This window comes from Malus sylvestris, chromosome 12, assembly GCF_916048215.2.
Source record: "Malus sylvestris chromosome 12, drMalSylv7.2, whole genome shotgun sequence".
Taxonomy (NCBI): Eukaryota; Viridiplantae; Streptophyta; class Magnoliopsida; order Rosales; family Rosaceae; genus Malus; species Malus sylvestris.
In genome coordinates, this window is record NC_062271.1 from 31,072,317 (window position 1) to 31,099,538 (window position 27,222).

General features: G+C 39.7%; 3 protein-coding genes across 11 annotated transcripts; 2 read left to right on the top strand and 1 right to left on the bottom strand.

Moving 5' to 3' along the window:
- The first annotated feature begins 13,122 nt into the window (after positions 1 to 13,122).
- LOC126592556 (uncharacterized) lies at positions 13,123 to 19,356 on the top strand. 4 transcript variants are annotated; one of them, XR_007612701.1, is made up of 4 exons: positions 13,132 to 13,987; positions 14,101 to 14,188; positions 14,290 to 14,968; positions 15,450 to 19,356. XR_007612701.1 is itself a non-coding variant. In XM_050258272.1 (3 exons), exons 1-3 carry the CDS (start codon positions 13,930 to 13,932, stop codon positions 14,617 to 14,619), a joined length of 489 nt encoding a protein of 162 aa, XP_050114229.1. In that variant the 5' UTR covers positions 13,123 to 13,929; the 3' UTR covers positions 14,620 to 15,305. The 4 variants fall into 4 exon arrangements, 1 of the variants encoding a protein (XP_050114229.1); XR_007612700.1 differs by lacking the exon at positions 14,101 to 14,188 and having other exon boundaries at positions 13,136 to 13,987; positions 15,450 to 15,788; positions 16,455 to 19,356; XM_050258272.1 differs by lacking the exon at positions 15,450 to 19,356 and having other exon boundaries at positions 13,123 to 13,987; positions 14,088 to 14,188; positions 14,290 to 15,305.
- A 122-nt stretch (positions 19,357 to 19,478) lies between these two features.
- Positions 19,479 to 20,498, bottom strand: LOC126592557 (KRR1 small subunit processome component homolog). 2 transcript variants are annotated; one of them, XM_050258273.1, is made up of 3 exons: positions 20,266 to 20,498; positions 20,078 to 20,187; positions 19,479 to 19,988 (listed from the first exon to the last, which is right to left on the bottom strand). In XM_050258273.1, exons 1-3 carry the CDS (start codon positions 20,441 to 20,443, stop codon positions 19,854 to 19,856), a joined length of 423 nt encoding a protein of 140 aa, XP_050114230.1. In that variant the 5' UTR covers positions 20,444 to 20,498; the 3' UTR covers positions 19,479 to 19,853. The 2 variants fall into 2 exon arrangements, with proteins under 2 accessions (XP_050114230.1, XP_050114231.1); XM_050258274.1 differs by having other exon boundaries at positions 19,849 to 19,988; positions 20,124 to 20,187.
- Positions 20,499 to 21,560: 1,062 nt separating this feature from the next.
- Positions 21,561 to 27,100, top strand: LOC126592559 (low-specificity L-threonine aldolase 1-like). 5 transcript variants are annotated; one of them, XM_050258276.1, is made up of 12 exons: positions 21,561 to 21,699; positions 21,948 to 22,007; positions 23,260 to 23,369; positions 24,133 to 24,589; positions 25,399 to 25,510; positions 25,642 to 25,692; positions 25,786 to 25,857; positions 25,945 to 26,077; positions 26,189 to 26,247; positions 26,411 to 26,511; positions 26,627 to 26,693; positions 26,784 to 27,100. In XM_050258276.1, the coding sequence occupies exons 4-12, from the start codon at positions 24,147 to 24,149 to the stop codon at positions 26,823 to 26,825; spliced, it is 1,080 nt and encodes a 359-aa protein (XP_050114233.1). In that variant the 5' UTR covers positions 21,561 to 21,699; positions 21,948 to 22,007; positions 23,260 to 23,369; positions 24,133 to 24,146; the 3' UTR covers positions 26,826 to 27,100. The 5 variants fall into 5 exon arrangements, with proteins under 5 accessions (XP_050114233.1, XP_050114235.1, XP_050114236.1 ...); XM_050258278.1 differs by having other exon boundaries at positions 23,278 to 23,369; XM_050258279.1 differs by lacking the exons at positions 21,561 to 21,699; positions 21,948 to 22,007 and adding an exon at positions 23,159 to 23,177 and having other exon boundaries at positions 23,278 to 23,369.
- Positions 27,101 to 27,222: the final 122 nt, after the last annotated feature.

The window sequence follows — 27,222 nt, forward strand, 5'->3', positions numbered from 1 at the left end:
AACTACTATTTTTATCGTCGAATCCGGAAGGAAGAAGTGGTTGTAGCTTTGAAGAAGATGAAGCATAGAAAAGCAATAGGCCCAGACGATATACCAATCAAAGTGTGGAAAGTTTTGGGAGAGACAGGTATAACATGGCTCACTGACCTTTTCAATAGGATTTTGAAAACGAAGAAGATGCCAAATGAGTGGCGAACGAGCACTTTGGTGCCTATCTACAAGAATAAGGGCGACGTACAAAATTGCATGAACTATATGGGTATTAAGTTAATGAGTCATACAATGAAGCTCTGGGAGAGAGTCATTGAGCATAGATTGAGGCAAGAGACACGAGTTTCGGACAACCAATTCGGGTTCATGCCAGGGCGCTCAACCATGGAGGCAATCTATCTCTTACGAAGATTGATGGAAAGATATAGAGATGGGAAAAAGGATTTACACATGGTCTTTATAGATTTGGAAAAAGCGTATGATAGGGTCCCAAGAGACATTCTTTGGAGGATTTTAGAGAAGAAAGGAGTACGAGTAACATATATCCAAGCTATAAAGGATATGTATGAAGGAGCAAAGACTGCCGTAAGAACTCATGAAGGACAAACCGAAAGCTTTCCCATAACTGTAGGATTACATCAAGGCTCATCCTTAAGTCCTTACCTTTTTGCGTTGGTAATGGATGAGTTAACAGGACATATTCAAGATGATATTCCTTGGTGTATGCTTTTCGCAGACGATATAGTGTTGATAGATGAAACTTAGGAAGGGCTAAATGCAAAGCTTAACCTTTGGAGAGAAGTGTTGGAATCTAAAGGTCTTCGCCTAAGCCGATCAAAGACAGAATATATGGAGTGCAAGTTCAGTGCAAATGGAGGCCAAAACGAGTTAGGGGTGAGGATCGGAGATCAAGAAATACCAAAGAGCGACTGTTTTCGTTACCTAGGATCTATCTTGCAAAAGAACGGAGAATTAGATGGAGATCTCAACCATAGAATACAAGCTGGATGGATGAAGTGGAAGAGTGCATCTGGTGTGTTGTGTGACCGCCGTATGCCACTGAAGCTCAAGGAAAAATTTTATAGGACGGCAATAAGGCCGGCGATGCTGTATGGTACAGAATGTTGGGCGGTGAAGCATCAACACGTACACAAAATGGGTGTAGCGGAGATGAGGATGCTTCGTTGGATATGTGGGCACACGAGAAAGGATAAGATTAGGAATGAGGATATCCGGGGTAAAGTAGGAGTAGCCGAAATTGAAGGAAAGATGAGAGAAAATCGGTTACGGTGGTTTGGACATGTGCAAAGAAGGCCTACTGACGCTCCGATTAGAAGATGCGACTATGGGACAGAGGTTCAGGGCCGAAGGGGTAGAGGAAGACCTAGGAAAACTTTGGAAGAGACTCTAAGAAAAGACTTAGAGTACTTGGATCTAACGAAGGACATGACACAGGACCGAGCACAATGGCGTTCTAAGATTCATATAGCCGATCCTACTCAGTGACTTGGATTTTCCAAGTCTCCAACCGAGAAGTTTTCCTCACTCGGAAAATTAAGGGAACACTACCCCAACCTACATGCTCCACTCAGAAAGCTTCAACATACAAGCTTCAACAAAAGAAAATTCAAAGAACTTAGCGAAGAAGGCTTTGGTGTATTTAACACAATACGTTGAAATGAAGGAAAACTTATTTATTGATAACCCCGATAAGCTACAAATATGTACATATACATGAGTCAAAATAAACAAACAAGATGGAGCCTTCACAAAGGTTGCTTAGGAGAAGTCTCAGCAGTCGGTAGAGCCCCAGAAAGAGAAGGCATCGAAGGGGGATCATTCGGAGCCTCAGTACTGGACAGAACCCTAGAAGGAGGAGGCATTAGAGGTTGATCATTTGGAGCTTCATTACGCGGTACAGCCCTAGAAGACGAAGGCAATAAATGCCTTTGGAACAAACCCACAAATCTCTGATGATCAAGTAAAACCTGACCATCAGTTTCCTTCATCTGGTCAAGCTTCCTCTTCATGTTTGTAGCATAGTCATGTGCGAGCCGGTGCAACTGTTTATTCTCATGCTTGAGCCCTCTAATCTCCTGTTTGAGACTCATCACTTCGGCCGCCAATGATTCAACTTGGCGAGTTCGAGCAAATAGGCGTTGGGCCATATTAGACACAGAACCTGCACACTGAACACTGAGAGCCAGCGAATCCTTAACAGCTAACTCATCAGACCGTTTGGAAAGTAGTCTGTTATCTTTGGGAGTGAGAAGGTTCCTGGCCACCACCGCAGCGGTCATATCATTCTTCATCACGGAATCCCCAACGGTAAGAGGACCAGTAGGGGAGACGAAGGATGGGCGCCATATGTTGTCTGGAGAAGGCGGGGCTGCCTCTTCAACAAGGTTCAAGTCAAAACGACGGTCGGAGGGGCCAGACATTTTCAAAGGTGTTGAAGAGAGAAGAAGTCGGACAAATCAAGATCTTAGAAGTGCAAGAATGGAGCTTCTACTGGTGGAGATTCAAGTGTGCTTTGGAACTTAATGCCAGCCCCTATAAAAAGCTGCACTCGACGGAGCTTCAGACATCGAAGAGGCGCCTGCTCAGAAATCGAAGAGGCGTTTGCTTTCTCAAAAGATGGGCTGCTTAGAGACCACGAGGGTGATCTCATAAATCGAAGAGGTGTTTGCTTTCTCAAAAGTTGGGCTGCTCAAAGACCATGAAAGCCGATCTCAGAAATCGAAGAGGCGCTCGCTTTCTCAAAAGCTGGGCTCCTCAGAGACCACGAGGGCCGATCTCAGAAATCGAAGAGGCACCTACTTTTCCAGCCTTGTCAGCACCTGTCACACGCACACTCAGCTTTGCGGAAATTATGGGTATTCTGTCGAAGACTTCTGGGGAAGTAGAAAACACATGAATCTTACTGTCCAATCACCCACTTCCCACACGCAACAATAGCTCATGGGTACCACAGATAACTTTGCCAAAGTTCTCTGCCCAAGTTGAGCACGTGAAGCTTGCAGCTCCCACTACATCGCTCTGACCAAGAAGGGTAAAAGAATAGCAAAGAAACAGCACTAACAAAGTTTAGACCCATAAATTTTGAAGGTCTAGCTACCATATTATTACCCACAAGGGTAAAGGAACAGTACCACTGCTGGATAATTGGAAAGTCCCTGTGTGTCAACCTCTGTGCCTCGTGGCAAGGTAGACTAGCAAACATGCCCAACCTTTACTCACATTCGAGAAAACACTCCCAATAAGATTGCTTGCTCCAAAATCGAAGAGGCACCGTCCTCCGAATCTCGAGAGCCAGACTCCCAACATGACTACTTTCTCAAAAATCGAAGAGAGGGTAAAGGAACAGTACCATTGCTGGATAATTGGAAAGTCCCTGTGTGTCAACCTCTGTGCTTCGTGGCAAGGTAGACTAGCAAACATGCCCAACCTTTACTCACATTCGAGAAAACACTTCCAACAAGATTACTTGCTCCAAAATCGAAGAGGCACCGCCCTCCGAATCTCGAGAGCCAGACTCCCAACATGATTACTTTCTCAAAAATCGAAGAGACACTGCTCCCCGAATCTCGAGAGGTAGACCCCCAACATGATTGCTTTCTCAAAAATCGAAGAGGCATCGTTCTCCGAATCAATCGAAGAGGCGCTCGCTTTCTCAAAAGCTGGGCTGCTCAGAGATCACGAGGGCCGATCTCAGAAATCGAAGAGGCACCTACTTTTCTAGCCTTGTCAGCACCTGTCACACGTACACTCAGCTTTGCGGAAATTATGGGCATTCTGTCGAAGACTTCTGGTGAAGTCGAAAGCACATGAATCTTACTGTTCAATCACCCACTTCCCACACGCAACAATAGCTCATGGGTACCACAGATAACTTTGCCAAAGTCTCTGCCAAAGTTGAGCACGTGAAGCTTGCAGCTCCCACTACATCGCTCTGACCAAGAAAGGTAAAAGAATAGCAAAGAAACAGCACTAACAAAGTTTAGACACATAAATTTTGAAGGTCTAGCTACCATATTATTACCCACAAGGGTAAAGGAACAGTACCACTGCTGGATAATTGGAAAGTCCCTGTGTGTCAACCTCTGTGCCTCGTGGCAAGGTAGACTAGCAAACATGCCCAACCTTTACTCACATCCGAGAAAACACTCCTAACAAGATTGCTTACTAAAAAATCGAAGAGGCACCGCCATCCGAATCTCGAGAGCCAGACTCCCAACATGATTACTTTCTCAAAAATCGAAGAGACACTGCTCCCCGAATCTCGAGAGCCAGACCCCCAGCATGATTGCTTTCTCAAAAATCGAAGAAGCATCGTTCTCCGAATCTTGAAAGCCAGATACCACATACCACTTTTTCAAAGTGCTCTGACAGAGTTAAAACTTGTGAAGCTGGCACCTCCCACTACCGTGCTATGACCAAGCAGGGTAAAGGAATAACATTACTACTTGTTGTTAGGGAGACTCCTATATATGTCGACCTCCATCCCCAACGGACAGGCAGACCTGCAAAAATGCTTAACTCTTCCTCATATCTGAGAGGGCACTCCCAACGAAGCCTTTCGAAATATTCAGCTTTCTTTCCCCCCGATAATACCTCTGCAAACAAGCTATACTAGAGCAAGAATATCTCATATCATCAGGGTTAAAAGCAAGAGTATCCCATATCATGCTTTTTCCCTGTCTTTTCCTTTGGCCTTGTTTTTACCTGCAAGACAAGGAGAAAGAGAGCAATCAGTCAGCACTTGAAATCAAGCTCCCAACCAGGAACTGACTGCCTGGAACCCCTTACCTGATTACTTACCTGGCATTGCTCTCGAGTACTCATCTTCAACATCTTATGTTTCCAGGGAAGATACCGCATCTGCTTGAGGAACAGATAGGGCAAGTGCGAAGGATACAAGGAAGCATGTGGAGACAAGCGTAACAGCACACGTGCCTATACATCCATTACTCTGTCAAAAGCAAAAGTATCCCATATCAGCAGGGTCGAACGTACTCTAGATTTGATGGACTTGTTTTGACCCTCAAATTCTTCAGTCGGCCTTATACTCTGGAGGAAACCAGAAAACCCTCCAGCTCAGTTCAAGAATAAGCCTGTGGAAAGTTACTTCTTCAAAAGCAAAAGTATCCCATATCATCTCTTCTCATTTTTCTTCTCTTTATCCTTCATGCTGCTGCAAGATGGGGAGAAGGTGAACAATCAGCCGGAGCTCTGATTGCTTACCTTGTCTGTCACCTCTTTCAGCAGATCCCTTAGCTCGGCGACTTGGGGGACTCCTACTACATGGTTTGTATCGCGCTTGACCAAGCCTGAAACTACAAGTAAGCTTCAAGTGAAATTGATACATTACCTTGTGCATCTCCACCAGTTAAAGATACCACCCCTGGATGGAGGAAGAGTACTTCCAGAGAAGCTGCCACATCTACCTATGAGACAGATAAGGCAAGTCAAGATGATACCACACTCCGATACTTAGAAGTTTCGTGATTACGAGATCATTCTCCCACAATATTTCCTAATGTCATTTGTACTAAATCATTCACTTGTACTCACTAAAGGAGAGCTTAAACCTATGTACTTGTGTAAACCCTTCACAATTAATGAGAACTCTTCTATTCCGTGGACGTAGCCAATCTGGGTGAACCACGTACATCTTGTGTTTGCTTTCCTATCTCTATCCATTTATATACTTATCCACACTAATGACCGGAGCAATCTAGCGAATATCACAAAAAGCGACCGTTTTCGCTACCTAGGATCTATCTTGCAAGAGAACGGAGAATTAGATGGAGATCTCAACTATAGAATACGAGCTGGATGGATGAAGTGTAAGAGTGCATCCGGCGTGTTGTGTGACCGTCGTAGGCCACTGAAGCTCAAGGGAAAATTTTATAGGACGGCAATAAGGCCAGCGATGTTGTATGGCACATAATGTTGGGCGGTGAAACATCAACACGTACACAAAATGGGTGTAGCGGAGATGAGGATGCTTCGTGGGATGTGTGGGCACACGAGAAAGGATAAGATTGAGAATGAGGATATCCGAGGTAAAGTAGGAGTAGCCGAAATTGAAGGAAAGATGAGAGAAAATCGGTTCCGGTGATTTGGACATGTGCAAAGAAGGCCGACTGACGCTCCGGTTCGAAGATGTGACTACGGGACAGAGGTTCAGGGCCGAAGGGGTAGAGGAAGACCTAGGAAAACTTTGGAAGAGACTCTAAGAAAAGGCTTAGAGTACTTGGATCTAACGGAGGACATGACACAAAACCGAGCGCAATGGCGTTCTAGGATTCATATAGCCGACCCCACTTAGTGGGAAAATGTTTTGTTGTTGTTGTTGTTGTTGTTGTTGCTATGATAACTTAATCTGCTACCATTTCAGTTGGATTTTTTATGATAATCAACTTCATACTATTTGTTCGCACTTGATAATTTTTGCAATAGAAGTCTGTGAAATCATTTTTCATAACCGGATAGATAAATTAAAGCAATAAAAATCACAATTAACGACCTAAAACCCCTACAATAACTCATAATTCTAGCCTTGTTACTAGAACACTATTTCGATTGAAAACCGTCACTATAGCCTCAAGATTATTCAAAACGCATGGCTTCGAGATTCTTCACCACTTGATTCATCATTCTATACTTTTTAATTTGACATGCAGGGCGAACTTTATGAACAATGCAGTCCTCCATGATTGATTCATTCTAAGAAAGTTAGTGTGATATTGTGGGACGTGAAAATAGAGATTGAAAAGTCACTAAGAATACCCATTGCCAAGCAAATCAACAATAGCGTCCATGAAGATGATACTCTCGAAATCTTCCACATTCCTGATATTGCTAACAACTCAAGCTTACAATTATGAGGATATTGTGGGTATGAACAGGGGTAAGAACGATTTCTCTTTTGAGGTTTATTCTTCTTTTCATTGAATCAAATCAATAATAATGATAAGTAGTATTTATTCATGTATTATTATTATTATTATTATTTCAACATACTTTCCTTCAACATTATTGTGGCGTTTGAGCATACTATGAAAGCAAATGTTGAGCATTATTATTATTAAAATGATAATAATGATGATCATCATCATCATGTATCATCACCATAACATCATAATTATTTCAGCATACTTCCCTTCAACATTATTATGGTGTTTGAGCACACTATGAAAACAAATGTTCAAGCAAATCTGCATGATAATCATTATTTCAGCATACTTTCTTTCAACAATATTGTGGTGTTTAAGCACACTACCAAAACAAGTGTTTAAGCAAATATACATGATACTTTGGAAGTTTTGAAAACAAAAATGAAAAACGATTTAGGAATACCCACTTCCAAGCAAGTCATCTCCTTCCACAATACAGTGCTTCAAGATGATACTCTAACAATCTTATCCATTCCTGGGATCGTCAAGGGCTCACATATCAAATTGAAATTCATCTATGATGATGATACTGTGGCACAATGGACCTCCGTAAGTAATAGTAGTAGTAGTAGTAGCAGGAGGAGGAGAGCTAAACTCATGGTGATGGATAAATCCATTGAAACCATGGCGGACACCATTGACTGTGTAAAATGAAATTTTAAAAAGAATGGATTCTTTCGAATGACAAAGAACTGAAATCGGATGATGTTTATAAAGACTTGTTGCTTTAAGATAACGTGGAACTTGAGGTGATTTTCGGACAACACTCGGCATCACTGACTGCCCCTGCCCATGCCACCACTTGTGGTGCTGCCTCTACTTTAGCACCTGCACTCACATTAAGTTTTGCATTGCATGAATATCACCTCAAGTTCCATGTTACCCAAAAGCAACAAAGGTTTTATAGTCATCGTTCGACTGCAGTCCTTTTGACATGCCCCGACTCTGATATTCCCCGAATATCAGGATAGACGCGTGCTAGCCGACACCTGAGGGTGACGAAAGCCATTAATTGATACCAAAGCTAAGAATAAGAAATAAATAAGGGTTATGAATTTAAAATATAATGAGTTAAAAATTTAGGAACGTGTTCAGAGCATACAACTAACTATAGTTCTAAAAGAATTAATATAAAATTTAATAAATAACGGATGTGGGTCCTACACCGAGAGGACTCGAATATGCCAAAGCGAAGACGTTGACATCGGGATCGTATGCCTCGATTCTAAATCCTGAAAGGGGGCGCAAAACAATGATGAGTGGACCAAGTTCATATATATACATAATACAAAAACAGTTATGAACATACTAACCCCCATGTTTATATATAATGAAAACTACTAACATAATAAGTGATAGGTTTTTCTGAAACTCTAGCGTGCCATAAAATATCTCGACAGGTATAACGCGGAAAAACATCATATAAATCATCGCGTGTATCATCTCGTAGATCGTCTCGTAAGCGCGGTGTGCTACTAGTAATATCACTGAATAATAATATAACTTCCGGCCCAATGCCTGCACCTAAGTCTCTGTGCCCGTAGCCAAAGATAACTCCCTCCTGGCCCAATGCCCATCTCCGTGTCCCTCAGCCTTTCGCTAGGGATTATTTCTCCTGGCCTATCTGCCAACACCAGATCCTCGCCCCAGGCGGCATAGTGTCCACTAGGTACACACAAATAGTTACGGCTCTAAAAATAACCACTTCATAGTATAAAGTCATCTATCGTCTATACTATAAAGAAGGGTTTCTAAAACATGTTCTAGCATCCTATCGTCATCCATCAGATAGTCTACTAGTTCATGGTTTTTATAGAAAATACGATATATTAAAATATAGCTCGATATAGGCCAACAATTAATTCCTCACAAAAAACACGAGACGAAAATCAACATATTCAATAAACTTGCTTAACATAAAATCAAAACATAAACTTGTAAGGCATGCTATTCATTTATGCAATTGAACTATAAAATCATGTAATTTTAGAAGGGATCAACTCATAGTACTTCGCCGTTGAAAAGTCACGCAACTAGCGAAGACAGAAACGCCACTATAATTGCCCTTAAGCACTTAAAGAGTCCAATAAATAAAACTATATAATAGCAATTGAATTTGGGAAAATGGACATTGGAAATAGATTCAGAACGTCGAATTACCCTACGAAGGGCCTTGGATAAATTTCGTAAAATGTCAACATAATATCCTTAGAATATTCCACATAAAGGGTTTGGGTTTAGCTAATTAGGTGGGCTAGGTTTAGAGGAGAGGGCTTAAGGCCCTGGTTAAAAAGGCCCGAAGGCCTTAAGCCTAAGGGTTGTGTTTCTAGATAAAAAGGCTTAGGGCCTTAGCTAATTTGGCCCAAAGGCCTTTAACTTACAACAATTAATAAAATAATGAAATGGGTTTTGGGTTGGGCTCGGCAGGAAAGACCCAAAGGGCTTGGGTTTGGTGGGTCGCTGGACTTAAGGATGAAGAAGGCCGGAATTCGGCCAGAAATCCACACCAACTTTAAACGGCCATAACTTTGTCAAAACTTCATAAAATTGAGTGATTCAAAAACGAAAGTTGTAGTTCTCGAAGAGATGAAGAGAATGGTACCTACATGACGTCTAACTCTCTGTGGTTTGGCCGAAAAATTCCTCGAAAGCCTCGGAGGTCGTCGGAAATTGGGTAAGATTCAAATGAGTATAACTTCTTCAATACTCAACGAAATTGAGTGAAACAAAAAGGAAAGTTGTAGTTCTCAACGAAACGAAGAGATTGATATGTTGCACGCTGGCCAACTCATAGTGATTTGGCCGAAAATTGCCTCGAAAGTGGGCGTTTGCATCAGAGCTCGTGTACGGGGCTTCATGGTTCGACTTCCAAGATGCCAAGACTATGGTTGAGTTCGTAGAGACAAGATAAAGACGATGGTGATGTTTGTTGGTAAGAAAAGCCCTCAGAGGGGTTGAGATAGAGAGAGCCGAGAGAGTGTAAGGGAGAGTGAGGAGAAGAGAGAAAGAGGAAGACTTTTCAGAAAAATCAAAGAAAATGGAAAGGGAACCGGGGGACAAAATAGGGGGTGGGTCCCTTGGGCACACCATTTAAGACCCAAAAATCATTTTAAAAGCAAGATAATCTCAAACTTAGTGAAACACACAATTTAAATTAGGGGTGGGTGTAACACCTTTGCCATTTGAAAGAAGCATTATACTTTTTGAAATTTCCATTTTTTACACCGTCGATGGTGTTCGCCATGGTTTAAATGGATTTATCCATTACCATAAGTTTAGCTTTCATCCTCATGCTACTACTACTTGCGAAGGTCCATTGTACCACAGTATCATCGTCAGATATTATTTTCAATTCGATATGTGAGCCATTGGCGATCCTATGAATGTATAAGATTGTTAGAGTATCAACTTGAAGCACTATATTGTGGAATGAGAGAACTTGCATGGAATTGGGTATTCCTAAATCGTTTTCCATTTTTGTTTTCAAAACTTCCAAAGTATCATGCAGATTTGCTCAAACATTTGCTTTTGTAGTGTGCTCAAACACCACAATAATGTTGAAGGAAAATATGCTGAAATAATAATTATCATGCAGATTTTCTCGAACATTTGTTTTCGTAGTGTGCTCAAATACCACAATAATGCTGAAGGAAGGTTTGTTGAAAGAATGATGATGATATGATGATGATCATGATAATGATGATGATACATGATACATGATGATGATGATGATGATAATAATGATGATGACGATAAATCACATGATGATGGTAATGATGATGACGATAATGATAATGATGATGATACATGATGATGATGACGATAAATCACATGATGATGATGATGATGATGATGATGATGATGATGACGATAAATCATGATAATGATGATGATGATGATGATGATGATGATAATGATGATTATACATGATGATGATGATGATGATGATAATGATAATGATGATGACGATAAATCATGATGATCATTATCATCATCATCATTTTAATAATAATAATAATAATAATAATCATCATCATAATAATAAATATTGCTTATCAGTACTGTTGATTTGATTCAATGAAAAGAAGACTAAACCCTAAAAGAGAAATCGTTCTAACCCTTGTTGATAAACAATGTTATGGGATCCTGGTTTGTCGATGCTTCAACACTGCTGGTTCTTGCAATTAGTGATGCATCTACTTCAGCACTGCTGGTTTTTGCAATCACTCATGCTTTGGTTCCAGCATTCATTGATGTCTCTGCTTCAGCACTGGTTCCTGCATTCACTGATTCATTCACTGATGCCTCACTGGTTCATGCATTCACTGATGTTTCTGCTTAGCAACCCTTCATGCATCCTCTTCACGTGCAGCTGCAAAACAACCATTGAAACTTGATGGGCATGGTGCCGAAAATGATATAGCTAATGTGAGCATATTTGTGGAGTTAAATGGGGGAATGTTGGCGTCTGTGCAGGTCAACAAATCACATAAGGTAAGTGTGTTGAGAGACATATTGGCCGAGGCGCAGAATAAACATCCAACGCTTGCTAGTCTTATCTTGGAACATTATTTGTTCACAAGGGAAGGGTGCATGATCGTGGAGGACATCTCATTCCTTCGCAATTCTGTTAAGCACGACGATACAATATAGATAGTGTCGCAACCAAGCGAATTTGAGTTGTCGAAAAATGATGGTAAACTTATCAAGATTCTTGTGTCGAGGCGTACTAGTATGAGTATTGACAAGATAGTTATGGAAATTGTGGCATCAAAGACGGCAAAGGCTTTAAACGTATAGTTGGCTAGGAAGAGATGGTTGAAGGAGTTAGGATTCACCATCCCTAGGTATTACTCGTTTTGGCTATTCCATGAGCAGCCCACTACCGGCCACTTGTTTCAGCTTGTAGACACGACATCGCTTAGTCTGCAGTGGGTTCAGAAGGGCGATGCGATACAATGTTTGTGGTTCCAAAAGACCCACTGAAACTGAAAGTGAGGTCAAGCTTGACTAGCAAGACCGTTCACGTGCATCAATTGAAGGCGACCGATGCTATAGGGAAGCTAAGAGAGATGTTGTGGATAATCAAATATGAGATGTTCCCTTTACCATCACAACCATATGACTTGGAGTACAAAGGTGAACCCATCATGGATGAAAGGAAGTCATTTTACTAGCATCACATAGTTGGCGATGATGAACTAATGATATATATCATTCCATCCATTCAATGAGTGAGCCTACCGCCTTGCCTAGACTCGTATGCTGCAGCAATCCTAAAACTAAAACCTAAAGCCAATGCTAGCTATTAACCTATATATATATATATATATAAGTATCTCAATCCTTGTTATTTTAAGTTGGTCAATCTGATTTGATCCGATCCGCTGGTGTGCTGACGATTAAGTCGGTTTTATATATGTGGCGAATAATATTAACGGAGTTTATATATTCTAATTACTAATTAGTGGGCATTGATACCATCGGTTCAAGATTATATTTAGATATGCGTGGATTCTTTTATGTTATATTACCATGTTGAATTGGTATATACTGTACAACATAAAACAATTTAGGTCCTAGAAATTAGCCTATACAATATATTTCCTTCCCTTCCCACACTCCTACAATCAAGGATAAATTTTAATTACTTTTGTTTTGAATATGGATGGATGGAGTCTCATACGCGCACGCACACAAATGGAAATGTGACAATCTCTGAGAAAATTTACTATAGTTAGGCCTAGAATTAATATTATCGATTCGTTTCGTTTCTTAAACTTTTGCAATCGAAATATGTAAAAGATATGATGATAATTGTAGATTAAATTTTTACAAATGAAAATCTTTTTCTTCCACGACCGAATTCAATATTAGCTCCTAATCCTACAAGAACGTGATAGGACAATATAGGATAAAAATTTGGAAACATGTATCCATTACCAATTAGGAAACTTATAGGTTTTTTTTTTAAATTTTTGGTAGTTTACAAACCGAGAATGCCATCCCGCCAAAAATTCAAATACTTGGCAGCATGGGGTTTGGTTGGGCTGGACTCTGGTCTTTGGTCATTGGGCTTTGGTCTGTATTCCCCAGACCTGCGACCCGCACTGCGTCCACCAAGTCCGGTTACTTCAATCAGACCTGAATTGTCACGACCAAATCCCCACAAGCCTCGATCTATACTGATTATTTTTGTCGAATTAGATAAATAACCACATGATACTTTTCATAAATTAATCAGACGCTTAGTGGAATATTGGACTAAATAATCGTAATATTATACCAGATAGAAGAATCAAACTTAAAATAAAATTAAGGAAAAAAAATTGAAATCATCTCTTTTTTCCCCGGACATTGATTCAGCACCAATGCTGGATATAATGCAAAAGAAAAGCTCTACTGCCAATCTCCACAGCTGGGCTTTGTGTAAGCCGAAACTCAAAAGGCAGGGAGGGAAACAAAACAAAAATTTGACATCCTGGGCTTTATTTGTAGGGGTCGGAGATGCAGCGGCGGAGAAGAGGGAGGGAGATCCGGTAGCCAGAAGAAGATGCAGGGAGAGAAGAGTCTTGTTCTAGGTGGTTGGGTGGAACCTGGTGGTGGTGGTTCATGTTGGCCGGCGGAGGAGTTGGGTTTTGGGATTTATGGGAAGGAGGGGGAAGAACAGAGGGAGGGGAAACGAAGAAGAAGATGTTCATCTCAGTCGACGCCGGCGGTGGTCACTGCCAGCCAATCGCCATGAGCAACATCAGGATCGCAGCCACTCAGAGGAAAATAAACCGGACTAATAATCCACTCCTTTTGGAATGGTTTATTAAGAAGGTGTATACCCGACTATCGGATCCGACTGCATAAATTAATCCGGCGACTATTTAGTACGAGAGGACACCAAACAGCCGGGTCCGTACTATTAGTCCTATCCTATCCCTTATAGGGTGTGCCACTAAAGGAGGCGTGTGGAAGAAGACGGAGGATGAGATCTCAACGCGGCGGTCATCAAGTACGAGTGGCTCGACCCCTCCATCAAAAAGGTAACCTTTTGGTTTATTTTTCTTGATAATTTTTATGAATTATTGTGATATGTGTTGTGTTTCTGAATGTTATATGGTGAAAAATGACTTGAGCTTTTAGGTTTTGTGTGTAGATTGTGGGAACCGATTTCGATTAGGGTTTATAATGTATGGTCGTGCTCGGATTCGTTTTGGATGTTCAAATATTTGATTTGCAATGAGGTGGGAGAAAGTTATGAAATTTCTTCTTCTTAGGCTGTTTTTAGCTGGGTTTTAGTTGGGTGGATTTGTAATGCTGATTCATTAACCTCCGATTCTTGCAGACTGAGTGGACTAGACAAGAGGATGAGAAGCTTCTGCATCTTGCTAAGCTCGTGCCGGAACCGTTCTTAGGAGGAGATGATCCAGAGATGCACCCATCAGAGTTTTATGGGGTCACTACTAGAAAAAAGGAAATTCAAACTATGCCTACTCCTTCTGCAACTCCTGAAGTGCCGGTCTTACAACTAATAGTGAAAAAATGGAGCAGCAAAAAAACTTGCAGTATGGTTTTGGCTGTTTACCACAGCCTAAGAATGAGTATCAGATTGTCGTACAACCAGTTCCAGAGGATGATGATGAACCTGAGGAGAAGACTGAAGAAGATAGGCTAGCTAGAGAAGGGGCCGAGGAAGAAGCACGCCAGCAAGCATTACTTAGAAAGAGATAAAAAGTATTGAGAGGGAGCTCCCTAGACCTCGTGTTGCCTAATTGGGACTCATCAGAAATTCCTTGATAAAAGCAGATGGAGATAGGAGTTCATTTGTTCCTCCTACTCCTATTGAGCAGGCTGATGAAATGGTTAAAGTAGAACTTTTTAGCCTACTAGAGCACGATAATGCCAAGTATCTGCTTACTGAGAAAGTAGACAAACGGAAAAAGGATGGTCCCAAGCGCAGTGCCAATGGACCTAGTACTTCTGTCCCTGTGATAGGAGATTTTGATGAAGACGAACTGAAAAATGTATGTTTTTATCTCCTTTTATGCGTTATTTCTTTTGTATAATTGCTGATCTTGTAATGTCATTTTTGTCTTGTTTTCATATGTAAACACCTTTATGTTATGGACACGGATGCTTGGTCGTGGTGGTATTGCCTTTGTTTCTTCAGTTCATTTTCTATTGATATAGGATAGAGAATGTTTATTGTGTATCTGGGTTGGCAAACATCTCATCATGTTTAAGCAGTATGTTTTGTTGAGTAGCAAAGTTGCAGTTAAAAGCAGCTGTATGGATAGGGTGATATATTTTGGTATGTTAAAATGCATTAATTCATATTTAGGTATTTCAACTTATATTCTTCCCAATTCTATGGAGAGAGAGAGAGAGAGAGAGAGAGAGAGAGAGAGAGAGAGAGAGAGAGAGAGAGAGAGAGAGTAGTATTCAATTCATATGGCCACTCTTTATCTATACAACACTTTGACCTGATGTCTTTTGATTTTACAGACTAGCATGTCTAATGACTATATAGTTCCATGTTTTTACGATCCCCGTGTTATATGCTGGCTCATTCATTGATAAAGGAAGATGCAGAAATTCTTCGTGTTGCGATGGGGCATGAAAACGAATACCCTGATGAATTTTTTGTAGCACACAAAACTTGCCTGAATGATCTCATGTACTTCCCTACTCGTGGCGCCTATGGTCTATCAAGTGTTGCTGGAAATATGGAAGCTTGCAGCTTTACAGAATGAGTTTGACAATGTGAAGAAGAAGATGGATGATGATATCCAGAAGGCAGCAAGCATTGAGAACAAGGTTAAAGTCCACACATATGGTTATGAGGTATGCTTGCTGAATCTTTTGATTATAGGAACGTTCCTTTTTGTCGTTGTTAGAACAAGGGCTTTGGGTGCATCTTTTTCAAACATGCTATGCTGATTTCTTGGTTTTTTATTCCAACTTGAGCTTACATTCTTGGGTCCTTTTTAGAGTGAAAGTGGGGCTTTATATTATTAAGTTTTAGAACCTAAATTAAGATAAATTTGAGCAGCACTTTTGAAAATTTGAGCATTGTTCAAGATTCATATGCACCTCTTGTAATATAAAGTTATATCTCTCCTAATCTACGAAAGACTCGTACTTTAAACAGTTATTCAAAGAAATAATGCTGGACGTTGGACTCCTTATATTTGACCTTTGGCATTGAATAAGATTCATCGCCATCTGATGTTTCACAGGCTGCAAAACATTGACTTATAGAGTTGCTACATAGAAAAGGGAAATGATATCCGCACACCCATTCTCCTTGGGCACACCTTTTATTTCTGTCCTTTGATTCTCCTCTGATTCATTCAATCAAAGGGCGGACTTTATAAGTGAGCGCAAGAGGAGAAAAAAGTTGTGTTGCAATCACTTCCCAAAGAGGAATACCCTACATTTATCTTTGGCTAATTTCATCTTTTTTTTAAGGCCAACTTTATAGATTATTAACTTATTGCAGGTAAGTAGGTGTTGTTTTTGTTTGTTTTCTCTAGATGTTTTATTGTTTCCTGATACAATTCTTCAACTATTGTTGGGTTTTTTCTAGGATGCTTCTAGATTCAGAAACCACTGTGGCAGAAGTATTGACAAACCAGGAGCTGCATGTCACTGTTTTTCAACAGGGGTAAGAACGATTTTTCTTTTGGGTTTAGTTTCTTTTCAGTGAATCAAATCAACTATAGTATTATTCATCAATTATTGTTTCAGTGTACTTTCGCTCAACATTATTATGGTATTTGAGTACACTACGAAAACAAGTGCTGAGCAAATTTGCATGATACCGTGGCAAATTTGAAAAGAAAAATGGAAAAGGATGTAGGAATATCCATTTCCAAGCAAGTGCTCTCCTTCAAGCAATGACTCACATATTGAAAATCTGTGATGATGATACGACACAATGGAGTTCCAACAAGAGGTTTAAACTTATGCTCAAGGATAGATCCCTTGAAACCGTGACCGACACCCTCGATGGCGTAAAGAGTGAAATTTCAAAAAGAATGGTGCTTCTCTCCAATAGAAAGGAACTGCACTCGAACGCTGATTACAAAGCTTTGTTGCTTTCGGGCAACGCGGAACTGGAGCTGGTATTCTCTACGTCACCGACTGACTCTGCCACCACTTATGCCGCTTGTTTCAACTTGTAGACACGACATGGCTTAGTATGCAGTAGGTTTAGGAAGGCGATACAGTGTTTGTGGTTCCAAAAGACCTACTGAAACTGAAGGTGAAGTCAAGCTTGACTAGGGGGACCGATCACGTGCATGAAGTGAAGGCAGTTGAGGCTGTAGGGAAGCTAAGAGAGATGTTGCGGAGAATCGGAGATGAGATGTTCCGTCTACCATCACAACCATATGACTTCGAGTACAAAGGTGAACGCATCATGGACGAAGGGAAGCCATTTTACTAGCATCACATAGTTGGCGATGATGAACTGATGATATATATCGTTCCATCTCTTCTGTGAGTGAAATGGCCAACTATGTGATGCTAGTAAATGGCTTCCCTTCGTCCATGATGCGTTCACCTTTGTACTTTAAGTCATATGGTTGTGATGGTAGAGGAAACATCTCATCTTTGATTCTCCGCAACATCTCTCTTAGCTTCCTTACAGCCTCGGTTGCCTTCACTTGATGCACGTGAACGGTCCTCCCAGTCAAGCTTGACTTCACCTTCAGTTTCAATAGTTCTTTTGGAACCACAAACACCGTATCGTCATCCTAAACCCGCTGCAAACTAAGTCATGTCTTATCTACAAGCTGAAACAAGTGGCATAAGTGGTGGCAGGGCCAGTCGGTGATGTAGAGAATATCAGCTCCAGTTCCGCATTGATCGAAAGCAACAAAGCTTTGTAATCAGTGTTCGAGTGCAGTTCCTTTCCATTGGAGAGAAGCATCATTCTTTTTGAAATTTCACTCTTTACGCCGTCGAGGGTGTCGGTCACGGTTTCAAGGGATCTATCCTTGAGCATAAGTTTAAACCTCTTGTTGGAACTCCATTGTGCCGTATCATCATCACAGATTTTCAATATGTGAGTCATTGCGTGAATGAGAGCACTTGCTTGGAAATGGATATTCCTACATCCTTTTCCATTTTTCTTTTCAAATCTACCACAGTATCATGCAAATTTGCTTAGCACTTGTTTTTGTAGTGTGCTCAAATACCATAATAATGTTGAGCGAAAGTACGCTGAAACAATAATTGATGAATAAATACTATAGTTGATTTGATTCACTGAAAATAAACAAAACCCAAAAGAAAAATCGTTCTTACCCCTGTTGATAAACAGTGCCATGCAGCTCCTGGTTTGTCGATACTTGTGCCACAGTGGTTTTTAAAGCATCCTGAAAAAACCCAATAATAGTTGAAGAATTGTATCAGGAAACACAAAACAACACCTACTTACCTGAAATTTGGTTGTAGTCGAGGTGGAAAGGGTACAGCAGCACATGGATGAACTCAGAGCAGGAATTCTGATCTGGAATTGGCTGAGGCTGCAGCAAATGTTACTTCTGCAGACAACTGAAAATCCTGATCCTGTAACTGCCTCAGATGAGCTTTGAAATGCTGTTCCCATGGTGAAGCAACAAATCATCAAATGGATGGTGTGCAAGAACAGGCTTTAACGGGCCCAGAAGGTGATATGGACATTGATGCCAAAGAGGTTCATGCAACGCCAGAGGGACGATGTAAGCTTGCCTGATAACATGCCTTCTGCTGTTGAGGGAGAGAACGTTTCCGACAGTGTGCTTGCATCTGAAAACCTGAAGGTAAATGATCCTGATGTCTCTTAGGATTGCCACAGAACGTGATAGAAACTGAAGGCACTGCCCAAGCAGCGGGGGACGATGGTTTTTCTAACGGGACTGCCACGTAGTGAACTCAGCCTGGTTTGGGTGATGAATCAAAATGTTGGATCGGATAACCAGGTGCGAGCTGATTACAGATATGATATAGTCAATTGAAAACCATATCCCGAATCGTTTTCTGGTTTTTTTACGGTGCAACTGTTATCAGATTGAGGAACTACAGTGGAACTTGGAATCTCTTCATTTTGAGAGTATCTCTAGGGTCTCTTGGACATGAACTTCTTACTGAATCTTTGTTCGTCTGCTCCATAATATACTGGCGCACCATGTTAGAAAAATTGATTTTACCCTTTTTTTTTCTTTTCTTCCCACACTTGCTCTCAATCTAAAGTTTACAAAGTCCAATTTTCAATTAAATTCGTAGATTGTGGTAGATAATCTCAATCTTGTATTGTAATTATCTCATTAATCACACCAGCGAGGGACAGAGACGTTTCAGTCTCTCATTATGTAATTCACCAATGCAACTGTCTAATACAATTTGGTTGTCATTGCTTTAATAACTTAATCTGCTATCGTTTCAGTTGGATTTTTTATGATGGTTAACTTAATCTGATCTGAGACCTAGTTTCTTACTATTTGTTCGCACTTGAAATTTTTTTTGCAACATAAATCTGTAAGAGCATTTTTCACAATCCGGAAGATAAATTAATTAAAGCAATAAAAATCACAATTAACAACCAGAAGAGCTAACTAGCTATTGCTAGCTTTGAAATTATAACATGAACAGGGGTGAACCCACATCTGCAGCCTTGTTATTCTCATAGTTTCAACACTAATACTAGAACACTATTTCGATCGGAAACCCCCCACAACAAGCCTTCAAGATTAATCAAAACGTAAGGCTTCGAATTTCTTCACCGCTTTCTTAATTTGACATGCTAGGTGAACTTTACGAACAATGCATCCTTTCTTACTACTACTACTACTATATCCTTAATTAGCATCAAATCTACGGCAAATCATTTGAACTTACATATCAATCATATCCTCACACAGACTAGAAGAAGCTGAAGAATTTACATACCATAGGCACAGAAACTCTTTGTGCAAGAAGTTGAAGAAGAGTTTGAACGTTCATGATAGTATCTGGCTCCATAGTCGGTTTTGTTATGAATATGATGCAATGCGTTTCCTGATAACCATAATCCAAAATTGAACCGATTTAATCTGTTAATCAAATCATATTCATACATACATACATACATATACATATATATATACATGGACTACTGATGTGTATTCATCTGTGGAGATGATACATGCATACCATCCAACACCATACTTTTCCAAAGCAGACTCGATCATGGGCCAACCTTGTTGCAAATCCTCTTCTGCAGAAAATAAAACAATTAGGTAAGCTTGTTTCAAATTCAACAGGAAGATGTAGAGGAGGAAGGGAAGTTAGGTACCAAAGCATCTAGGGTAGGAGCAGTAGAAAGAACAGGGGTCCAGCCTGCCCTTCTCCTTTCCCGGAGGGAAGAACTTATCGATGTCCTTGAGCACGCCGTATGGATCCGGCACCCACCGCCTAAACCACTCTTGTAGCTGCTCAGCCTCGTTGACGACACCGTTCACGTTGTCGTTCATCTTCTTCGATTGAAACCGCGGGAAAGTTCAAGGTTGCATGTCTGCTTTTATTTTATTTTTTTGGTCTGTGTCGGTCTGCTTTTATACACAATTTTGTTTTATTGGGTAGGAGTGGCAAAGGAAACGGACGGACTCTGAGCCGTTAGATCATTACTGCAACGGACGGATGGATTCGTTTCAATTCAGTTCTAATGTCTACCGTTGGATCACATCAAACATATCCAAAGGCCCCTTTTTGTCTTGGATCCAATTGAAAATCAAAAGAAAACTAACGAAAAATCCAAAAAAGCTTCTCTTTTAACGAAAAGTCCTTTTTAAATGTATAGTGAATAGTGTCAGTTAAAGGTAAAAATGTGGTTTTTCGTTAAAAGTGAACAGTACCGGAAGTGTTTTGTTAAAACTCTCTTAAATCAACAAATGGATTCAATTCGATTCAATTATATCCTCAACCGTTCGATCACATTAAATATATCCAACGGCCCTTTTTCGTCATGGATCCTTGTCAATTGGAGTGTGGGAAATGACACTTATGTCCTATTAAACTGATCAAATTTTGCATTTTTAATAAATTTTCAAATATACCCCTACTTACTCTAAATTAAAAGAAATGTGTTATCCACACACCCCTTTTTACTTCTTCCACACCCCTTGTTAATTTCTGTTCTTTGATCTTCTTTAATTCATCTGATCCGACGGCCGAAAATTAAAAGTGTGTGAGAGAAGTAAAAAGAGGTGTGTGGATATCACACCCCAATTAAAAAACATACCTTCATTTGGTCATTTGCTTATTGTTATTATTAACTTTCTAATGATAGTTCTTTTTTAAGATGGTGAAAGAAGACCAAAGTTCGAATACAAAGTAAATGTCATACTCTTTTTCTTTCCTTACATAGTTACATACCTTTGTTAATTTTATCATTCGGATTTGAAAAAACAAAAAACAATTAAAGAATATAAGTAAACAATTAAACACTGATGTGAAGAAAGAAAAAATATGTGAAAATCATTTTCCGACCGAATTCTCCGCAATAGAATAACAAAAAAAATAAAGATGGCAATTGGTTCCTACATTGAATGAAGACCGATTTATGGTCACTGAGCAGATGATTTGTCCAACTAATTAGAAGAAAGAAAGTTTGATCCTTCCTTCTTGCTGGATAAGCTCATTCAAGCTGCCCCTTAAAAGCACCCTTCCTCCCACTTCGCACACACAGACAGAGTCTCTCTCTCTCTCGCCAAGTTCCCACAGGCCACAGGTATGATGGTCTATCTTTCAACATTTCTGTTTTTTTTTTTAAAATAGACCCGTCCATGCTATGGTTCAGGATTTTTAGCCGTTGGATCTTTAGCTAAGATTACAATGGTTAAAGATACAACGACTAAAAATCTTGAACTTTGAGTAAAGATACATCGACCATGGCATGAGCCGGTCTATTCTAAAATTTCTCTTGCAACAATCTATTGTATATTACTGAGTGATTTTTGTTGTTCCTGCTCTTTTTAGGAGGTCTTGCAATCGACTAGCTAAAACTTGTTCATTTCATCATCTCTACTCAGCTAAAAGGTACCCTTTTTTTCTTCACAATCATCTGATTCTATAATCATAATTCACATATGTGATTGAGATCCTCTACGGATGTCTGTATCCGAAGTAGACGGACCCAGATATATTGACCACTCATTTTAATCTAACGGCCTTCATTAGCCTATTTTACTGGCTCACCTCACACAAACCAAAGATCTGAATCTCTCTCTCTTTAACAACCCGGATCTGCAGGTCCTTGAATTTTAGCCACAGAGATCAAGAGATGATCTCGATTCCACATATGTAAATTTTTAAAGCAATCAGACGGTCCATCAATTTCACAAATGTCACAAACCCTTTGAAACTGATCAAATCAATTAATATCTAAATATACCGAAGTTTTCAGCCATCAAATTGGAATTTTCTATCACACATGTTAACTTCAATATCCACATCAAAATTGTAATGGCTCATACTTTATATGGTAGAAGGAGGAATCTTCCTGTAAAGCATAAAATAGAACGGTCCCATATATGATGACAATTATACAAAGCTTTCAACCATTTCCAATGGCCTCCTTCAACATTGGTCCACTTGGATTCCAAATTAACAAAAACTAATTTAAACTATTAGGCTGGTGATTCGAGCTTCAAACTCATTTGCATAGAGAGAGCTCATATGTTCTAGTCAAAATGTGACGACGCCCTCGTCAACCTAATTAATTAACTCACCAAACTTGACATGGGAAAAAAACGAAAGAAATCAGAAGGGTAACTGCAAAATCTTTTGATTAAAAGCCTCTCATAATTCATGGTAACTGAAAATGAATTGTCAAGAAATTGTCGGGGGTTAAAGTTCAATTTACTGGAAAGTGTTGATGCATATATATATGAGAAACTTTTAGATGTGCCGGACTTATATAATAACATTTGATGTATCGGAGCGTGGTCTCAGCATACTGAAAAACTTGTCTATATATAGGAGCCACATCATTTGCATGCATGCTAAAGTTGTCAACTTGCTAGATTTGCATGGAACCATTTTTTTGGCTTGGAGAGCTTTTTCCCGTGATCCTTCTGAATCACTTTTAACCTTTTCTTGGTGGTGGGAATACACCACTAGTTTATTTGATGGTTTGTTAGGTGAGGTTTTCTTGGAAGTTTCTTGAAGACTATGTACTTTTGTAGCTTCCTGTTGACCTCACACCATGTATACAAGTTCCATTTTTATATCATAATTCATCAAGGTTTTCAGTTGTGTTTCTAACCTGGTTTTGCACTGATTATTTAAGGAACAAGTGCTTTTGCAGTTTTGCTGAAAGCTTTGGTGCTTTTGGCTTAATTTATTGGAGAGGGAGATCCTCTGGTGAAAGCCAATAAGAGAAGGAGCTAGCTTGCACTGGTATGCACATCTCTCTCTCTCTCTCTCTCTCTCTCTCTCTCTCTCTCTCTCTCTCTTATGATTTCCGTTTTCTCGTTTTTTCTATTAGCACTCTTCTCTGTTTTTCTAGCTTTTGGATTAAACAAATGAAAGAATAATTAAAAGATATACATAAAGAGAAAACGAGAGTGTGAAATCCCTTCCCTCTCTACCCTTATAAATTTCCTGTAGACTAGTTCTAAGTGGATTGGCATGGTCTAATCACATAGAAATGGGTTCAAGGTTGGGGAATTTTCAATTTGGTCGTTGCATGTTTTGTTCTGTTATTTTCCACCATAAAAACGCTACAAATAGAGTAGTAAGGTTGAATTATGCTTGAATTTAGGGTCAACATAACTGAAAGTTTTTCGCATCAGAGTTTTTTTAGTTTTATTTTTTGGCTATGTATTTCAAAAAGATTAATTTTTAAGGAAATTTTGATAAAAAGAAGAGAAGTTGGGTGTTCTTTTTCCCCCAAATTCTTCCATAATTCTAATCGATATTTTGGTGAAGCATCCAGCAATGGTAGCTGAAAACAAACTTTGTAAGCATCAGTTTATGTAAACTTAATCATTTGATTCTGTATTTTTATCTAGTTAGTGACGTTTTAGGATTTATATAGCTGACCTCACGCAATGGGATAAGGTTTCGTTGTTGTTGCTGTTAATTCTGTATTTTTATCGAGGCAGTGCAGTAGAGCATGAACTGATTCTGTGTCTTTTTTATTTTGATCTATTGGGATTAGTTTCTTCGCCGAAAATGGTAACTAGAACGGTGGATCTCCGATCAGATACGGTCACTAAACCATGCGAAACAATGCGGGCTGCAATGGCGTCGGCTGAAGTTGATGATGATGTACTCGGGGCCGACCCAACGGCATTCCGCTTAGAGTCGGAAATGGCAAAGGTCATGGGGAAGGAAGCGGCACTTTTTGTTCCGTCAGGCACAATGGGAAACCTCATCAGTGTACTTGTGCACTGTGACATCCGAGGAAGCGAAGTCATTCTCGGACACAATTCTCACATTCACATTTACGAGAATGGAGGCATCGCCACAATCGGAGGTGTGCACCCGAGAACGGTTAGAAACAACAAAGACGGAACCATGGATCTTGATGCGATCGAAGCCTCCATCAGAGATCCGAGAGGGGAGCTTGTGTATCCGACGACAAGGCTTATTTGCTTGGAAAATTCTCAGGCAAAGTAAGGTTATCTTATTAGCCAAAAAACCACATTTGGATTAGCTTGTTTTGTGCAGATTAAGATTTGCTAACGAAGTTATTAGTTTTTGTTGATGCACAAAATCGGGTGAACTTTGGAACAACGTAAAGTGTTAAGTTTGTAATTTTCGTAAGATTGCTCTGGTTACTACTAAGTGTAGACAAGTACGTAAAGAGATAGATATGGTACTTGGGGTTATTTTAAATTATGCCTAATTTGTTGGACTGAGAAAAGATGGTACTTGGTTTATATTTTAATCTGGAGATTATCCTTAATTAATCCTTAATTAATTTTCTAAGTTCTACTTGCATATAGGTAGTCAAAGTTAGCTTCTCCCTTCTCAGAAGAATCTTTAACTAAATTATTTTAATTGACCAAATGTGTTTGTTTCTCAATGCCCCCATATATTATCTTTCATATGTTTGTTTTTCCTCGATTTGTGCGTGTCATCCTTGCGCAGGGGCTGCGCTATCTTCTGTCCTATTCAAATATTAACTAATGGTAGTATGCTTGTTTTTTAATACCCCAAATTTTAATGGTTTTTAATACTCCTATGAAGAATCTGCTCTATTATCTTACTATCTAAATCGAATAAGTTCAGGCATCAACTCATTGAGTTCTACATTTCAGTGAAGAATGTTCTCTATGGACCGTCTAATTTCTAGATTAAACTAGTTGCAAGATGCAGTGGATACTCCGAAAATTGGCTACGATTATACCTCTTTGAGCTTAAAAATTTAGGTCTGAAATGCCTTGTAACTTATATATGTGGTATGAATTTCCAAATGCAGCTGCGGTGGTAGATGCCTTACTGTAGAGTACACAGACAAAGTGGGAGAAATAGCCAAGAAACATGGTTTGAAGCTCCACATTGACGGGGCTCGAATTTTCAATGCAGCAATTGTGAGTAAATTTTCCTCACGCATTTAGTGTCTCAATCATCTGAAATCCTCCTTTCCTTTTGTATGATTCTTGCAATTACCAACATCACACATTACAGAATCCTCAGTGTCTAACGCAATATTCGTTTACAGGCACTCGGTGTTCCTGTTGATAGGCTTGTGCAGGCTGCTGATTCAGTTTCGGTATAATTCCTACAAACGGCTTTTTAAGTAATCTTTATTCAGTCAAGTCCTCATGATACGCAATCATTAACGGAAACCTGATTGATGAACTAGGTATGTCTGTCAAAAGGTATTGGTGCTCCTGTTGGATCTGTCATTGTTGGTTCGAAAAGCTTTATTGCTAAGGTACAACAAAATCCCTCTGTTAAAGATCAACATCACATCTTTTCATTTCTCTTTGGAATTTGATTTGTTACTGTCTTCTCATCTTAGGCTAGAAGGCTCAAGAAAACCTTAGGCGGCGGAATGAGACAGGTTGGTATCCTTTGTGCTGCTGCTTTGGTCGGTTTACATGACAATGTTGCGAAGCTTGAGACCGATCACAAGCGAGCTAAGATTTTAGCAGGTACGTTCTCCTTCTACTCAGTTCCATGTACCACATTCAGAGGACAACCATGATTTTCTCTTCTCAAGCTCTATCTATGGCTTTTCTAATGCTTCCATCTTATAAATTCAGAGGGACTAAATCAAATCAAAGGACTGAGTGTAGATGTCGCTTCGGTTGAGACCAACATTGTGAGTATTATAGTTTACCAAAGTTCAAAATATTGACAAGTTGCAAATCTGATGCAAGAATTTACTTAATTGGAGTGCAGTAGTTTTCTAACACGAGTTTGAATTTCAATAACCCTGCTTCGTTTCCATTGCAAATTGTAACGGCTTTTTTTTATATAATCAGTTATACATACACGTCGAAGAGGGCTCAAATGTTACTACCGAAAAACTAGTCAAGAACTTGGAAGAACACGGTGTACTCATGATGCAAGAGAGCTCGTCAAGGTTTGCTTCACCTCTCAAATATCTCCGTATCGCGATCCATATGCATTAAATTCTCTAGAACCAGTGGAAAAATACTTTAACTTGATCTCGAAATTTTCATTTTCTTTTCCCTCAGCATTAGGATCGTTATCCACCACCAAATCTCTGCAAGTGATGTGCAATACACTCTATCCTGCTTTCAGGTAAATTACATCACATTCTACACCTTATTTCCAACTGCATTCTCTCTTTGCCCAAACTTACGTCTGCATTCCTTCTTGCAAACGTTACAGAAAGCTCTGGCTGGTGGAGTCCTTGAAGAAAATGGAAACTAATCGGAGACGCCCCATCTGCTTCGTTGAAGATGTTTAAAGCGTCGAGGGGCAGCAATAATTCCTTCTTCCCAAACCTGCTGGAGACTTCTGTGCTTGTTTCATTTACAAGGTTTTATGGAGGGAGACTTTATCAATTTAATGTTTTTTTCTTCTTCTTCCTCTGGTTTTTAAGGAAAACATCATGGGGAATGCTAGCTAGCTCTCTGTTCTTCCGTATTATTCCCTTACTACCTATCAACGTTTTAAATCGCAATACCTTATCGCGTTGCAGATTATATACGCTGTGCTATAGCTTAAGCATCAACACATTGTCGCGTAAGATTTTGAAAATAAAAATATATATGTATATATTATGTCTGAAAAATATTCTACATGATAAAAAATTTAGATCAAAAGT